The 17,545-nt window shown below is 44.1% G+C and overlaps 2 protein-coding genes across 2 annotated transcripts; one reads left to right on the top strand and one right to left on the bottom strand.

Annotated features, from left to right (window-relative positions):
* The first annotated feature begins 388 nt into the window (after nucleotides 1-388).
* Nucleotides 389-11,570, top strand: TPRN (taperin). Its single transcript, XM_054998567.1, has 4 exons — nucleotides 389-2,304; nucleotides 8,276-8,453; nucleotides 9,327-9,454; nucleotides 9,823-11,570. The coding sequence occupies exons 1-4, from the start codon at nucleotides 427-429 to the stop codon at nucleotides 9,883-9,885; spliced, it is 2,247 nt and encodes a 748-aa protein (XP_054854542.1). The 5' UTR covers nucleotides 389-426; the 3' UTR covers nucleotides 9,886-11,570.
* A 1,552-nt stretch (nucleotides 11,571-13,122) lies between these two features.
* On the bottom strand, nucleotides 13,123-17,538 carry SSNA1 (SS nuclear autoantigen 1). The gene is made up of 3 exons (XM_054998190.1): nucleotides 17,406-17,538; nucleotides 15,880-16,079; nucleotides 13,123-13,841 (listed from the first exon to the last, which is right to left on the bottom strand). Exons 1-3 carry the CDS (start codon nucleotides 17,455-17,457, stop codon nucleotides 13,740-13,742), a joined length of 354 nt encoding a protein of 117 aa, XP_054854165.1. The 5' UTR covers nucleotides 17,458-17,538; the 3' UTR covers nucleotides 13,123-13,739.
* Nucleotides 17,539-17,545: the final 7 nt, after the last annotated feature.

The raw sequence follows: 17,545 nt of genomic DNA, 5'->3' as shown, positions 1-17,545 counted from the left end.
GGACATCATTTCCTTGACCAATCAGTTTTGCCACCTACCTCCGTTTTTCACAGTCTTGCCCAATCGCCCGATTCCAAGCCTCATCCTTGTCCAATGGGGAGTATTTTCTAGGCAGGAAAGCGAGGCTCTTCCTCTCACACCCTATCAGCTGCTCTGAGTTTTTTTTTATCCCGCGGGCCTCTTCTAAGGCACATTTTTGGCCAATAGTAATCGCTCTCACCACAAAAAGTCCCGCCCTGTAAAAGTGTTAACCAATCATCTTCGCCACTACCTCAGCCTACTTCTTCTGCTCTCGCCCAATCGGCGTCGTCTGCCCTCTGGGCGGCGCTGCCGCCGTTGCCGGTGTCCGAAGACAGGAGGAGAGGCGGCTCAGAGCGGTGGGTGGGCGCCGACCGAGCGGGTGGCTGCTGGAGTGTTCGCCGGACCATGAGCAGCCCTCCGGCCTTGGGAGGAGCGGCGCTGCCCGCTTGGAAACGAGCCCTCATGGAGCGGAAGCGGGCCAAGCTGGCGGCCGGTGTGGAGCTCCAGCGCGGCTTGGAGACGGACGCGAAGCCGCCTCCGGGGTCAGGGACAGAGCGCGAAGAGGGGGCGGCGAAGGAGCGGTTGGTGGTGGCCGAGAGCCTGGGCCCTCTGAGGGAGAATCCGTTCATGAGGCTGGAGAGCGAGCGGAGACGGCGCCGTAGGCGGGCTCTGCCTTCCCCGCCTCGTCCTGCCTTCCCTTCCTCCTCCTCGACAGCTTCCTCCGCCTCCGTGGAGCCTCCAGCCTTGGCGCAGCTGCTTGAGCTGTACAGCTCCGTGCCGGGCATCCGTACCATCCGCGCGGATAACATCCTCATCATCGAATCCCGGGAGGCAGAACTTTCCCCTACGGCCACCCAGAAAGAAGACCGCGCCGACTCCCCGCAGCAGGGGCAGCCAGCTTCCACCTCCTCCTCGCCGCCTCCGCCTCCAAGCTCCCCCTGTGGCAGAGATCCCTTCCGGGACCTGCTCTCCCGCCGCGGGTCCGCAGTCACAGAGATTCGGGCTGCTGAAGTTGTCATCTATGAGCCTGGGCGGGCGTTGCCGTCCTCCTCAACCCTTGATGGGAACGGAGGTGCTGAGTCTGAACCTGGCAGGGTCAGTCGGCTGCTGCAGAAGTTTGATCGGCGGCCCCGGAGCAACGTGGGGCGAGGAAGGTGGAGGGCTGGTGAGGTCCTTCGACCGCAGCCGGTGGTGCCAAACCTTTCTCAAGAAGGCACTCCTGCGCTGCTGTCTCTCGCTCCTATGCGCCCTGGTTCTCCACGCAACCACCCCACTGGAGGCTTTGTACAGAAGATTGGCTCCAATTCGTTCACGGTAAACCCGCGTGGATGCTGCCCTGTATCTGAAAACTCCACCCCTGTGCTTAGTAATGGGCCAGTAGAGCCAATTCCACCTGGGAGCAGAAATCGACAGGCAGTAGCTGTGCCTAAGCCAGTGCCATCGCCAAGCGCTGCCGCCGCCTCTCCGCCTCAAGCCAATTCATGGAAGCCAAAGCTTGAGGGGACCACTGAGACCCCACAGCTACCAGCCCAGCAGTCTAGTGCCAGTTTGGATAGCAGTGCCACGGCCAGCTCAGCCCGGCCCCCACCACTCCTTTGTTCTAATGGCTCCTTTGAGATCCGCCCAGCCCCCAGGCCAGACCTGACTGCCATCCCTGCTCATGATCTCCAAGCACAGGCCTTGGCCAGCTTGCGCCTCAACTCTCGAAACTCCTTTCTTTTTGTACCCCGTCGGAAAGGAGAAGCCCCTGGCCCATTAGGACCTGAAGTCACCCCAACTTTGCCAGGAAGGGTACAGCCACCTGCCCCAGAGAAGCGGACTGAGACTTTGGTGCCTGTGACTTACATAGATGAGGATTTGGTTGAACTGGATTCTGGAGACTTGCCACCCTTGAAAGTCCTGAGTCCAAGGCTGGAGGGCTTTGATGTGCTCCAAGAAGGTGATTCTTCCCTTGGGATAGAGGATTTGGCTATTCCCATATACCGGCCCCACCCTACTGATTATGCCACTGTCTCTGAGAAAGGTAGCAACACTTTCACCATCGTGCCCAAAAGGAAGCCCCCTAGTGCTGCACTGGAGACCTTCAGCAGAGCTCAGCTGCCAGAGGAGGAAGAGGAGGAGGAAGAAGAAAGCCGAGCCAAAGCTAGGAATGATGTGGCCCATGAGGATTTGGGTCAGCGTCTCAAAAAGCGCTACCCCACTGTGAATGAGATTGAGGTGATAGGGGGTTACCTTTCCTTGGATAAGTCCTGTATGAGCAAATCAGGCTCTCGACGAAAAAAGGTAACTTACTTCTGTTTTTCCAGGCATTGGTGAAAATTGTTATGATAACTATTCATTTTTTCCCCGTGTTCGGTTCTATCTTCTCTGTCTTGTTACTGCAGAAACTATTGATTCTGTTAAATTGTCTGCTTTATGCAAGTACAGTCACTGATGTTGCTTAGAATTCTTAATGCACTTCATGCTCATATGGATTAGGCTGTGCACAAGTAATCACTGAACAATGTTTACCAAGTTAGTTCTGCTTTGTAATTTCTTAGTATGAATGTACTAAAGGGTAGTTAAATGTTAGCTGATGTGTATGAAGTGATCTTGAGAGTTCCTCTGAGACTGCATATAGAACAAGAAAGAACAGTATGTTCTGGCTTTTTATATTTTTGCAATTAATTTGAGCAGGTTTTCTCCAGCTGGTACTGGTCCCCATGTCTACGTTGCTAACAGGAACTGGTGAAGGTTCATGTAGAAGTCTTCCTCAGTCAAGCATGAGAATGCCTTGAAAAAGGGTCCCAGGGCCCTTTTTAAGTTTTCAGTTGTGCACTATAATATTTAATTAACTTGTTGGCCTTGACTTCCTGGACATGGCTCAAAATGTAAATATCACTTGATATTGTACCAATACCAGGATCCAAATTCAATCCTTGGCATCTCCTGTTAAAAGGCCACTGATGTTGAGAAAGCTCATTTCCTGTCTAAGGCCCTGAAGAACAGAGAATGCTGAGCTATGCGGTTCAAAAGTTTGTGCATAAAGCAGCTTTATATGTTCACAAACAAGGCATGGTGTAGCAGCCCAAAACACGTTTTATTCATTGGAGTTGTGGGCTTATGGTGAGGTCTTGAAATGAAACAGGTGGCACTTGAATAAAGAGAGCTCTTTTGTGCTAACCTGGAAACTCCCATGAACTGCAGGTGAAGCACATGGTTTACATGGAGCCTGATATGAATATATGAAGCTGCCTTCTGCTTAGATCAGTGTTGTATGATCCGATTGGCAGCCACTCTTGAAACATCTTGAGACATCTTTTTCAGTCTTGCTGCCCGAAGTCCTTTTAACTTAGAGGTACCATGACTGAATGCTCCACCACTGAACCCTTTGCCAGATGCCCCCAACCCTGATGTTTTTAAGCTTACAGTCATATAGTGTAGCTGTTTGGTACTCACCAAGCTGCTAAGAAACCTTGCTATTTGAGCATGCTGTAACTGTCCATATGGGATTACACACTCAAACTGGGGCAAATGCTGATGATGAGATTGCGGAGTTTTATTGGAGACACTGTTTCCTGGGGCACTTGGAATCCTTCTCTAAAGGCAGAGCTCCAAGATGGCAAATTGGTCAGAGGTCTGGAACTCTTCAGACTCTCCTGCTTACCTAAGGTTTATCATCCTAGGTCTCGTGTGGAGATTGGCTCTAGCAACATCTGTCTACTCTAAACTACCATTAGACTGCTGCCAAGGAGCACTGAGGGCTCTTTTGAAGTCACCAGGGCCTCCTGTAGGCAGTGCAGGAGTTTATGCAGTTTTGTCCATTTGCCAAACTGGAGAGAGAGCTGACAATGGGGCACTGTCGTTTCAACATAAAGAGCTATTGCTGAGATGGGAGGGCCTTGGATGTGTTGGTGCAGAATGTTGCTAGACTACATCATTGTGGTTGTGAGCGGTGCCAGCTGGGTTTGACCATGCAAGTCACCACTGAATCTGCCCTTTGCCTAAAAAGGGAAGAGAGGGTGAGAGTGGGATGTAAAATATTTGGAAATATTGAAGCCTTGTAAAATATAGAAATACATGCAGTACTTTTGTATCAAACTTTAAAATTATTTTATTGCTTCAATAACATAAAACACATCATTTATAACTTAAAATATAAGTTGTACATACTGGTATATTGACTTAAAAATATAAACACCTTAGTTTTGTCAAAATTTGAGACACAGCTGCGAACTGCTACACCTTGTGCTACCTAAGCACATATATATTAATTTTAAAGGTCATGAGAAGAAGGCACATGACAATCCAAAAACAAAAATGCCCCGTATGCTTATATTATGAAGACAGCAGCATCTTCTCATTGTAGAAATGAATCCAATATTTACATGATGAATATGTCTACAGTATGCATGGGAATTATAATTATTTAATGGTGTAGATTATTTTAAATATTCCAGGAGTTTGGCGTGTGCCCAAGACGTTCCAATATTTTAATTGGAAAATTAAAAAATGCTTGAGATGGGGGAGGAAATTCTATTACAAAGTTTTCCATTTGTCTTGAGACTTCATATCTAGAGAAAATATTTGATCCCGCCAATTGAACTGTTCAAATCTTTGCTTCAAAAACTGCCAAATCTCGATCAGAATTGTGAGTCAGTGCTGAAGTTCATATCTCTAAGAACTGTTCAGTGTACAACAGAACAAAAATGGATGCTCACTTTTGCCTTGTGCTCCCTGGGAAAAGTAAAATCAAAAAGGAAAGAGCAAAAGCATTCAGGGTTTGATTTGTTAACATGGGCTTCAAGCAATTTTATTGTTGACTTTCCTGCAAAACATCCATTCACACAACAAATAAAAAATGTGCAGCTACCTAAGTGATACTGATTGGAGAGGTCTCCAGACTGCTGTTGTCCCTTTATGTATTCCATGAATTAATATTCTCTGCTCTAGTGTAGAATTGAATCTATGCTTGAAGATTCCCAGCGGATTTGAGATGATGAGAGATAATATGCTGCTTTTCTTCTATTGTTGCACTTTTAGTTTGAGTTTAAAAAGCTGCTAATGAATTGGGATTGTGTTCATAAAAATTTGGTACAAAAGACCAGCAAGAAAGCCACACTGAAGTCTCCCTTGCTGATTGTATTGGGCAAGCATCTGGCTTAGTCTTTGTTCACCTTGCCTAGCTCTCTATGATTACAACTGTATAGATCATGACCCCAGTGTGATCTTGTGGCATTATTGTTTGGGGTGTTCAGTGTCAAACAGCAGCTGTGCTTTGCAGTAATGGTACACTGTGTTTGCCTTTGTTACCCTTTCTTGCTTAACCTGGCAGAGGGTTGGCAATCTTATCTTCCAAATTTATCTTGCCTCCCTCCCAGTATTCTGATTTGTTGGGCAGAATGAGTTTGGATGGCTGTTTTGACTGCAGCATTACTTGGAAGAACGAAGGGTCAAGAATGTTGAGAGGCAAAAGGTTAAATTAGGTGATGTCATAGCTAGTATGAGAAGAGGAACTTTTGTGCTTACATATTACTGGTAGTCAGAGTCCTTTGACATTTGACCACAGTGTGATCTTGTAGCTTGTTGCTCAGGTGTCAAAAGCAATTTTTAATTTTTTTCCAGAGCAAGTGTCTTGAGAACTAGTTTACTGGCAGTCAGGTGTCTTCAGTATGTCTTCTCTCTCCTTGCTGTTTGTGATGTTGCTGCTGTTGAAAGGTTTCCCCTCTTCCCCTGGCTGAAGTTACTATGTATAGCTTGTGCTGTGAAGGGGAAAACCTGTGACTGAATAGCTATTGTGCTGCTATGTTCAGGTGGCACCAAGACTGTTAATTCTTGGCTCTTGGCCTGACAGTGCAGATGGTTGTGAACAAAAAAAGTAAAAAAGCAAGACCTGTTTACCTGCCGAAATCCAGCTTTTTCCTGCAATGGGGGGAGGGGTTCTGCTTGTTCTTCTCTGACCTTGAGTTCATCTTGTCATGGATTCTTCAGTAAAGGGTTACTTCTGAGAAAAGTGTGGTACTGCCAGATGTTTACTATCTTCTCTTGTTGGCAAAATGAATATTTCTAGAGAAGTACAGATAATCTTCTCTATGGAGGACCAGCTTGAGAAAAGTTCCAAATGGCTCATGAAGCTTCAACAGGTTAGGTTTCAGTGGAAGCAGACATTTGTGTGCTCTCCTGGAAGCAGGTAATATGGCTTAAATCTTAAAAATAGCTTTAATCTTTCTTCCTTGATACAATAGTTTGAGTGATTTGTTCCCTTTCTCAAGGCATCAGCTTTCCTCATAGAAGACAGAGGCATGCACATTATGCTGTATAAATGATTTGCAACATCCAGATGCAAATAAATAACCCCTTTCAAAATTAGAAATGCTGCCCACGTAAACTGAGATGGCATCCTTCATTTATAAATGGCATGCACTTAGTTATGTTTGACACACATCTGATCATCTGTGAGAAATTTTTATTTTTAAATACAATGAATGGCGTGCCCACCATCACATTGGGCAGATATTAAAAAGAGTTTGCTTTTCATTCAAGCACTTAATCAGGGGCAGGACCCAGACTCTGCATGTCTCTTCCAAGGAACTTGAAACTCCTCCATGTCTTGTAAGCAGCATGTGGTATTTTGAGCCCTGTGTATTGCTCTAGCTGCCATGTGCCTTGGCATATTGATTACAGAGAGCTGGTCACTTTGTGGGCTCTTTCTCCTGTAAGAGGAGATTCTTGGCGCTTCATTATAAGGCCTGAGAGCATGGAGTAATGCTAGAGGTACTCTCCCCTCTGGCAAAAAGCTGCATGACTCACTCCCCAGAGCCAGGACTCTGGCAGGCAGAAACACTGGACATGCACCTTAAAACTGAGTCTTCAACATATGTTATGATTTTGTACCTTACATTTATTTAGTATGTTCATCTTAGTCAAGTTGTCTGACGTTGAATTTAATTTTATGAAGGGAAAATGTCATGCAAGCCATAGTGATTTACATAAATGTGCCTGATTTGTATATTCTGGATGCAGAATTGAGATGACTATGGCAAAACTGGCTGCCACCCTTTTTTATTGCTAGCCAGATTTTGCACTACTTTTCATGAGCTTAGGCAAGACTTGTTCATGTGTTTGATTTTGCAAGCTATTAAGGTATGCTTTTGGGCTGGCATCTCTTAGCTTGGGGCTGACTGTTGGGTTCTGAGGGGCACTGTGAACAATCACCATGGCTACGAAAGTCAAAAGCCATATATTGTACTTTTTAGTATCAAGCAGGCTACCATAATTCCCAGATGTACTACTTGGCTTGTTATACTTGGCTTGTTTGGTCATTCTTGGGATAATCCAGACCAAAGCAATTGGCTAAATTAAAAACTAAGCAGAAATAATGCAGGCCTTGAGAGTGGAGTTTCAGTCAGTCATTCCAACTGTGGGCATGGTAACCCTCTCACTTCCTGCTACAACTAAATGCCTCTACTGAGGAAGAAAGGCCAGTGGCTGCATCCACCTCTATGACCTTCCTCCACAAGGTTACTTTTCAAAGGTCTGTTGAAGACCTTTTAGAATAAGTATGTGTGACCAAGGCCTGAAAATTGTACTGTTGTTTTGACCTGCAATTGCAGTGCAAACTCTTAAATTGAACTCTTACCAACTGTGATGAGACAAACCAACAGGGGTTTATTTATTTATTTATTCATTTCTACCCCCACCTTTCTCACCAATGGGGACTCAGAGTGGCTTAAATCATTCTTCTCTCCTCCATTTTATTCTCACAACAATGCTGTGAGGTAAGTTAGGCTGAGTGTGCGCGACTGGCCCAAGGTCACCCAGTGACCTTCCGTGACAGAGCAGGGATTTGAACCTGGGTCTCCCAGTTTCTAGTCTGACATTCTAACTACTGCACACACTGGCTGTCTAGAGTCTAGATCATTAGTCTAGATTAGCAGGGACAACACTGTAACAACTGTCTATCAGGCTTTTTTTGAATTTACCATCAATATATAATTTATGAACAGCATGGGCTCTTAGAGGAATTCTTGGCATTTGTTTCTTATTCTCAGCACCTTTCAGAAGTGCTGTATGGTCCTTATTTTGCCAGCATTTGGTGGACGAGCAGGAACAAGATGGGGCTTTAATGCTGTTTTTTAATTCATAATTGGATTGTTTTTCTTTAATGTATACTTCTAAATAATTACCACCCTTCAGGTGGAGTAAGCTAGCAACTATCAAACTTCAGGTAGGGTTACAACGCAGCTTCCCATGTACTCTCCTTGCTTTCTTCCAGATGAAGATCTCTTTCAATGAAACCAGCCTGCAAACTATGTTTGAATACCCATCAGAGAACTCCTTAGTGGAGGCAGAGGAGGAGGAGGAGGAAGAGTATGCCACAGAAGTGGATGAGAAACCTGCCTTGTTCATTCCTCGCCCAAACAGCACCCCGAACTCAAATGCAGTGAACTCAGGTCTGTAGGGCTATGCTGGAAAGAGTAGCAATGGTAGGAATCTGGTATTCTTTTCTTGCCCATCATTTTCCCTCTGCACTGTGATTTAAGCTGTTGGTGAACCGTCAGTGATCTTTGGAGAAAAGGCAAAGCTGTTATCTAATTCTTCATGTTGCAGAACCTGCTTTTCATGGCCATGGTACGAAGAGCAATGACTTCAAATAAGACAGAAATTCTATCTTTTCCTTCAAAGTGCTGTTCTCTTTTCTGTTAATTACTACCTATTGCTCTTTAATCATTCAGTAGAAAAGAAGGGGGGCTGCACCAAGGCAAGGATTATATAAACATTAAAGACTCTTCCCTTGCACCGTTTGCCTTTTTTTTCTTCTTTAATCATTCACACAATTCAGGGGCCTAAATTAGTGGAAAAGTGGACTTTCCTCATTTCCAGTGCTTTCAAATGTAGTATGACAATTGTGAGGACCTAACCAGCAAGAACCTAGTTCCAGATTTAATTAAGATTTAAGTATAATCTTGTAAATTTTGTACTGTTTTACTGAAGAGCTGCAGATTCCATCGTTCCATTTCATGGAGTCGGTCATATATAATGTGTGGATGTAATTTGGGAAGGATACATTTTCTAAATAGGGGAACTGTTCACTTTGCACTGTCACTTGGTGGCTGTTCCCTTGATGAGGAAAATGAGGTGAAGTAGTTACTAAGTTATGTGATACAATTTAATTAAGATGTATATTATTTTATTCCAGTCTTTGGAGCACAAAGTTGAAGATGGATGCACGTTAAAGCCTTTTTTTCTCTTAAACCTCCAAGTTTTGCTTGCTTGCCTGGCTACTTTTGTTCAAACTACACATTTTCATGCTCTTTCCCCTATAGGTTTGTCAAGTTATACCCCAAAGCATTCAGTTGAATTCAGCAAGTGGCAGGAACAGCAGTATGAGGAAATACCTCCAAACACAGGGGCTTTTCCACGGGATGCTGCCCTGCCTGGCAGCCAAGTCATGGTAAGATCTGGGGGAGTATTTGCCCAAGTTTCAACTTTTTCCCTTTTATGTTTTGATCTGAGGAAAGCATAAGCAGATATTTACCTTTTAAAAGTGTAAGATGTTCCCCACACTTGCCTCAGATAGAAAACCCACAACTTCAGGTTCAGACATTGCCAGTGTTGGGAGGCAGCTGGGGACTTATTAATCTGGAAATAATGTCAGATTTATTCCCCTTTGGAGTGGTTGCATTTCTTTATTGCATTGTGTGGAAGTGAGACTCCTTTGTTAATTATAGTGCTTAGTTTCTCCATTTTGTTTCCCTCCCTGTTTCTGTTATCTGGAAGAACAGTATGGCATCTATCCCTTTTGTTTGTCTTCCCTTACAGCTTACTCCAGCAGACAAGAGCAACCTCTCTGACTTTGGTAGTGAACCTGCCCTATACTTCTAACTGCTAATCCGACGGTGCTGAACAGAGACCACCCCAAAATTCCTGGTCTCCTTGCCTACAGGTGTCTGCATAAGCACTTAATGGGAGAACAAGGTGGGCATTTGTAGCCAAGTTGCTCTCCCTTATTGGATACCAAGAAGCCATTTGGGATGGGGGAGCTCTGTATTTACACTGGATTCTTGTGCGTTACTTGTTCTGAGGCAGCCTACTTGTCCTACCTGTGACTTTACTAGTTCTGCTTAAGACCAATTGCTGAATTAATGGATGTGAATCACTTTTTTGAGTATGAATCACTTTTTTGGAGATTGAACTGGATTGAGACTGGGCTGCTTATTCCTGATTTGCTTTTCTTCTCGCTTGACTGTGCTGCTCACATCAGCCAGGCTTGTTTGAACTGGCCTGGCAATTAGCTTGGTGCTGGTTCTGTACAAACAAGGTGTGTGATTTGACAGATGCCACCTAATGGAAAACACCGTTTTAGAATTCATCTGGGCACATACATGCTCTGAAAGACTGAAATTTGGAGTCTGATTCTTCTGTTGTGCAAATAATGGAGAGTGATGTTGCCTGCTTGAGATGGTTAATGAAAAAAGGAAAAAAAGAAGCTCTGTTCTTTATTTTAAAAAGTAAACTTGGGAATAGTTTCTAGTATTATAAGGAATGGCTTTTAACAAGGAACAATATCTGAATGTGTCTAAGGAGAGTTTTGAACAAGCACCTGGCAGTTACTTATGCTTATTTTGTGGCAACTTTAATCAGCTCTGAAAGGTTATCTGTAATCTCCAATCCCCGGTTGAGCTGGGCATTGCCACAAGCACTCCTTTCCCTAAACTTGTAAGAAGTTGAGGGTAATACTGCATAGCTGGGGTTATAGGTGAGCAGCTCTCCACATAAACTGCAGCTCTTAGTGATTGGCCACTCCATGAACAATCTTCATTCAAAACAACCCTAAGTGCATTTTCATTAGCTGGGAAGCAGAGTTCTTGTCCCAGTTCTCCTCTGGGAAGTCCACAGCTGCTGGATCTCAGGACTTCATATCCTCTAGAGCAGCTGTTGGGTCAAGCAGTCTCCATGTTTGCAGGCGGGGGAAACTTCTCATTGTTTTCTGATCTTCTCTCAAAGTTGCAGCAATGACCTTTCATGGCCAGATTCCAAAAGAAACAGATGTGGTAGCCTGAAATGTGTGCTGTATTTGGATGGCATTTGCAGTAAATGTTCTACATAGCAATTTGCTAAGTTCAGGTTAGGGAAGTGAGGTTAAGTACTGTAAACTTGACATACAAGTAGCTTCTGTGGAAGAACAGAACATTATCTGCACTCTAGTATGTGTGTGTGTGTTTAGAAATATGATTGAAATTAATGTGTGCAAATGGAAATGATAAACCCTATGTCCAGCCCTAGTCCAAAGGACCAAGACTTCTTCTCTGAAACTTTACTATTTTTTGTTTAGAATGTCAAAACAAATTGAGCTTATTTACTATGATGAATTATCAAATGCTCTGCATTTTGCACTTGAGAACAATTTATTGGAGGGAATAGGATTTCTAGATCATGTACTCAGCTGCCCATTGTTGCTGGGTCTGGCTGGAGGGGCCAAACTACTGTATTTGTTATTCCCATTCCCTCAGGAATGGTATCACTTTGTGCTTCCAAAGCTCATTAAAACCACACAAGTGATTTCTTCACTGCTGCCTGTTATTTTTGTTGACTCTTGAATATGTTCTGGAGTTTCCTAAGGATATGTCTGTTTCTGTGGCTAGAACAAACATGCAGAATAGCAAACCAAAATTAGAGGGTACTTTCTCCATAGAACACTTCCTATAGTTCCTGCCTCTGTTTGCTCATGGTACGCAACTCTTGCAGCATAGGGGGTGTTTCTTGTGTGGTAATCTACGATAATAGAATCAGATCTTCTACACATCATTTTAAACTCAAGCCAAACCTTGACGAGGCTAAAGCTTTCTATCATATACATATGGAACATTTACCTGAGCTCCAAGTTCTAGTTGCCATTGGATGCTTGAGGGAGGCTTAATATAGCCATGCAGCTGGGCTTACTGCAGCTCACTGAACTCCTTTCCAATTGACTTATGTAGAAATAGCAGCGGCAGTTTCTTTTGCTACTTGAAGCTGCAGGGGGTTAATGCTTGACTAAAGTGTTAACAGACCTATGAACATTCTTGTTATGTATTTTTTTTCTGTCTTGCAGGCTTTAGTCTAACCGGTTCTATAATGCTTCAAATAATGTTTGACCAGAGACAATGGGACAATGAAAGGAGTGAGCGGGCACACCATAAAAAGTAGTTCTATTGAACCACTTTCAGTTCCCTGCAAGTAAATCAAGAGCATAGTGACAGTGAACAGATGCAGAATTTGGAAAGCACTTATAAGGTTAAACTATTGGAATGCAGGAATCTGAACTACAAGTAGAACTTGGCCTCCTTTGAACACCTGTGTGGACTATGGAGGTGACAAGACCCTTTTAAGGTTGTGTAATGCCAAAAGCTGAAATTCTATGCTCAGTTAGAACCAGTGCTGCCTGTCTACCAGTACTTTAACCAGAGCCACGTGTTTTCAAACCTAGTTTATACTTCACTAATATATCTTAATACCAAGGGAGGCAGGAGGTTCAAACTGAATGGAAGTTTTCACAAAATTTGATTGCACCGGTCAAGTATTCTATAATCTGTTCTGAGTGTTTTCCACACCTTGTAAGATAACTGGATAGTTTCACTCTTGGGTGACAGTAAAAAAAACATCCACATGCTGTTCCTAATGTGATTGGAAGGCTATGACAAAGTAACCTTGCTGAAGCTAAGCAGGTGTGTTTTGGGTGTCATCAACAGGCTGTGTCTTACCAGCCTTTCCACTGGAAAAGGAAGGGACAGCCATTTAACTTCTGAAAAGCTATGCCTGGTATGGGATCCATGTGTACAAATGTCCTATAAGACAGTGGTGACAGCAAGAAGGGGAACCAAAGAGATTAAGTGGAAGCCTCTTGAGAATTTCATGAATGCTGTCTTGAATTTATGATGGAAGAGAAGTGAGATATAAATGCAACAGATTCATTGAATGAGTTTGACCAAGTTATGAGTTCACACAAAGGTCTTTTTAGTAGAGCACACTTTGTAGTTTTTCTGCTCACAGTATCCAGAAGTTCAATCTTGCTTTCCTCTCAAGAAAGACAACCCCAATTGTAAGATGCCCCCCCCCCAAAGTTGTATACAGTTTTTATTACTGGACATAATTAGTTCATATGTGAATGTATGATGACCCCTTCTTTTGGGATGGCATACCTGGGAAAAACCCTAGTCTTGCATTTAAGTAAATATAGTAGCCTGAGAACATCAGAAACTAATAGCCAGTGGTGACTCGAGGAAAATAATTTATTGGACATCTCTAAAACCTGCCTGATGCTGCCTTTAACACTGCAATTATTTCAGCTCATACTACAAACTAGACAGGTTCAGAACTGTACTCTACCTCCCATGCTACAACTTCTGTGCACTAGATACTATATGGGAATATGGAGTCAATACAGTTATTGCTAGCAAATCTCATGCTGCAGTAGAGGGGTGAAGCTAAAACAGAAAGTCATGTACAAGAGCTCTTTCCACTAAGGAAAAAGGCAGCCTCATCTTTGTTAACATCTTATGTATAGCATGCCTATGAAAGGTTTCTGCTGTTAGGAGCTGTTTGCCAGTTCAATTGAATCTTTGTCATCTTAAACATAAAGCAAGAAAGCTTTGAGAAAACTATACAATTTATTAGACATTGTTTTAAACCAAGCAGTATCTGCAAAGTTTCCAGTGAGCCTTGCGCTCCCTCTTAAAAGAACTATTTCAAACAACTGCTCAACTTTCTTTAGTCACAGAGCTTTTTGTATCTGTGGCTTTGGTGAGATTCCCTGCTTCCTTTTTGAGGACATTTAGTAGTGTCTGTGAACTTTCCAAGATCTGCAAAGCAGGAAGGAAAAGTAAAAATAAAGTTAGGATATTTGTTTACTTCCCTTTGGAACATGAGATGCAAGGAGGTTTTTAAAGTGCTTGAATTAGGAGCAGGCTGATTCCATACTTAACTCTCTCCTCTCTCAAAGCAGGTTTTTCACTTTAAAAATATGGGGTTTGTTGCATGTTTGTACATAACAGTTAAGGACTGAAACTCATAGATAAGCATGGTCTGTCTTAGATTTGTTTGTGATTTAGGGCAGAAATTCAACAAGCAACAATACTTCCAAGTATAAAAATACAATCCAAAGCACATTCAAGACCTAGTACTTAAACTCCTTTAAAAATCTGGACAATATACAGGGCACATTTTGGAGACCAAGGATCCATGGAAGGCAGAAAGGCTTGGCTGGAACTTAAAAGGAATTTGAGAGAGAGTGAAGGAGGCTAAGCAAATCCACGTAAGGAAGGCTAGATCCTTAGCTGAAACGACGCAGTTCCTCAATGCACAGAAAGACATAGGCTGATTCCGCATGGCACACTTTAAGCTGGTGATGCTGAGCGTTCACACTGATCGATGTTGAAACGGCTTGGGGTCACCTCATTCAGCACTGCACGGCCTTGAGGCGATTTGGTGTCTACAGACTAGTTGAGATGTGTCTGTTTGGAGCTGCATTTTGTTGGGGCTGGAGCTGACATCATTTTTTTAAAAAAATTCCACGTGTCTTAACATTGCAGTGCTGGAATCCATTCCCCACCCCCGTGTTTGCTGACTGGGCTGTCCCATGCCCACTGGAGAGGCAATTGGTGGCAGAGTTCTGGGGGGGGGAAATGTACTTCTCATGCTTGTTCCACTCATTTATTTTTTTAAAGCTAAGCCAGGAAAGGGTTAAAATGGTGCTGTTTCATTCCCTCCCTGCAGCTTTGTTTTGCAGAGGGCTGTGAAAAACAGGTTGGGTTTTTTCCCCCTCTTTGGCATTAGGCAAAGACACCAGGAGGCAGGGAAAAGCAGTCATTTAAGCCTTTCCTGGCGTTTAAAGCCAGTAGGGAATAAACAGCAGTGTTATGACTAGTTCTTGGCTTTGAAAAAAAAAATGAGTGCATGCATACCCAGGAGGAAGGAAGTGAACAGAGAAGCAGCCTTATGACCCTTACCTCGCTTTACTGATAAAAATGGTGGAAAACGAGTTGAGAGAGATGAGGAGAGTGGGAGTGATTGCTGGCAGACAGATCAATCAGCTCCTGGGGGAAAGGAACAAGGGGGGCACGAGAAGCAGAACGGGAGTTTTTGATTCTGCATGGGCATCAGCAACTGGTCAGTGGCTTTTTAAAAATTTGCGGAATGTGTGCAGGGGGAAAAAATGGGGAAAAGATGGACAAAAACTGTTTCTGCTTCCTGAACTGTTTCTGCTTCCTGTGACTCCCTGGCACATGCAGAACTCTGGAGAACATGGGAAGCAGAATAGATTCTGAAACACTGTAAAGTGACCATGCGGAAACCACCATAGGGTGGTTAGGAAGAAACAATTTTATTGAGAAGAAAAAGTAGCTGCTTCCAGAAGCAGTAGAATTTGCTGTGCGTTGAAGGACACTACTATGGGCATTGATAATTTCCTACTTGCCTAGCCCTGTTCACCAGAAGAACTAGGCGCAACTTGGGATCGTCCTGGGCGTGCTTTGACTCAACTGCCAATGCCTTTGGGGGTGATCCTCTATCTGAAGAAGTATTCTGTAGGTTGTTCATTGTAACAGAAGTTATTTTCCCTCAAAGAAAATGTGCTAAATAGTACATTTTACCAGGGGAAAGGGGATGGACAGACTACAAAATGCCACCCATGAGACAACACTCTCTCGTATGGCAGCCATTAGGGAGGCGCTGCAAGATTTGGGTTGCACTGATAAGTGTTCAAATTTTTGAAAAGCAGAGAGCAGTATGAGGATATTCTTGGTATCTGGCAAGAATCTTGAACCTAATACAAGTGTAGCGCTTCTGTCCAGCTACCTTAAAGAAATGCAAACCAGGTTGTGAGAGTTCCACAACCAATACCTTCATATAAGCAGCTTCAGTCTCAGCAATGGTTTTATCAAATTCATTCCGGGAAGCCATCTTGCGGGCCAGGTTTTCATTAATACGGGCTAGCTTCTCTGTCAAGAGACGGATTTCATTCTGCAGCTTAACCTTCTCTTCTTCCTCTAGCCGGATCTGTTTGTTCAGCTCATCCCTTTTTATGCACAGATCTTCAATACCTGAGAATGGAGATTTGTATTATGGGGAAATCCAGAGCTCTCCCTAAATACACACCTATCACAGCAGCACTCCCAGCCATATATCTTTGTGCATGGTCTGCAACTGCTAGTGTTTTCACAGATCTAACCATGAGCAACCCAGAGCACTGCGGGCTGGTGTCCATTTCAGTCCGCGTGGCATTAAATGATAGTATTATTACTCAATGACTGTTTATTGGATGTCTCATCTGGTACATTGAATTTGATTTACACTGTATAATCTGCCTTTCTCAGTGAAAAAGGTAGTCGATATATAATATAAATAAAATGAAATGGGGAGATACAACCCACAGAGCTCCCACAGGTTCAACGTACAATTAGCTTGCAGTGGCTGCTGACAACCCAGACACCATATTTCCTCAGACCCTTTACCCAGGTATCCAAACTACAGGGCACACTAGACTATCCTATAGCCTCCCTCCCTCTGTCTCCATGGTACAGAAGACAAAGACTACAGTTGTAAGAATACTTTCCTGGAAGCAAGCCCCTTAAATAAAACAAGTTACTTCTGAGCAGCCTTGTTAGGATTACTTTCAAAAGCCTCTCTTCTCCAGCATCTTCCAGTCCCAGAAGACCCAGGTTAACGCCTCACTTGTCCCTCAATTTTCTCTCAAGGTTTTGACCACAGTCTTCATACTCTCAGATCTTCATGTTCAAGGATGACCTGCTTTCCCCTACAAACACTACTCTCACCTCAGGCAGCAGTGTCTTGCTTTCTCAAGTACAGCCAATTCTGTACCTTTTTACCCCACGTGCCAATTTCCAGGATCCTAGCAGTAGGGTTGCCAGTTCTAAGTTGGGAAATTCCTGGTGATTTGGGGCAGGGTCTAGGGAGGGTGGGGTTTGGGGAGGGGAAATACCTCAGCAGGATATAATGCCAGAGAGTCCACCTTCCAAAAGCAGCCATTTTCTCCAGGAGAACTAATCATTTAGGTCGTGATTCCAGGAGCTTGGCAACCCTACGAGATTCTTCTCACTCTTGGCAGAACCAAGACACCCCAGCCTCCCACAAACTCCTGCCAATGTCCTAACACACAGGTCATATTTTATCCATACAGCATGGTCCTACAATACAGGAAGATACGTTCATGCCCTCCCATCATTTCCCCATAGCCCCCCCCCCCCCTCCTCGCAGCTTTCCTGATACTCCAAGGTAGCCAAACTTCCGGGGGGCTGGATAGGCCCGCAACTTCCTCCTCCCCGGCCCAAGCAGGCCCTCGTCGCCATGGCAACCCGCGGCCTAGTCTTTCCTCCGAACCTGCCCGCTTCCCCCCCCCCCCCGCTCACATTTGACCAGCTCGTTATTGTAGTTCTGCAGGGCCGCCCCTTGCTGGGTCATCGCCGAGCTCGAGGCCGCGGTGGTAGCTGCAGCCGTCTCCGCCCTTCCCGCTCTCGGGGCTTTTCTTTCTGCTCCTCCCCCTTGCTCC

The sequence above is a fragment of the Eublepharis macularius genome, chromosome 14 (genome assembly GCF_028583425.1).
Source record: "Eublepharis macularius isolate TG4126 chromosome 14, MPM_Emac_v1.0, whole genome shotgun sequence".
Classification (NCBI taxonomy): domain Eukaryota; kingdom Metazoa; phylum Chordata; class Lepidosauria; order Squamata; family Eublepharidae; genus Eublepharis; species Eublepharis macularius.
Note: the sequence above shows the minus strand (reverse complement) of the source record. Positions and strands in the feature narration are given on the sequence as shown.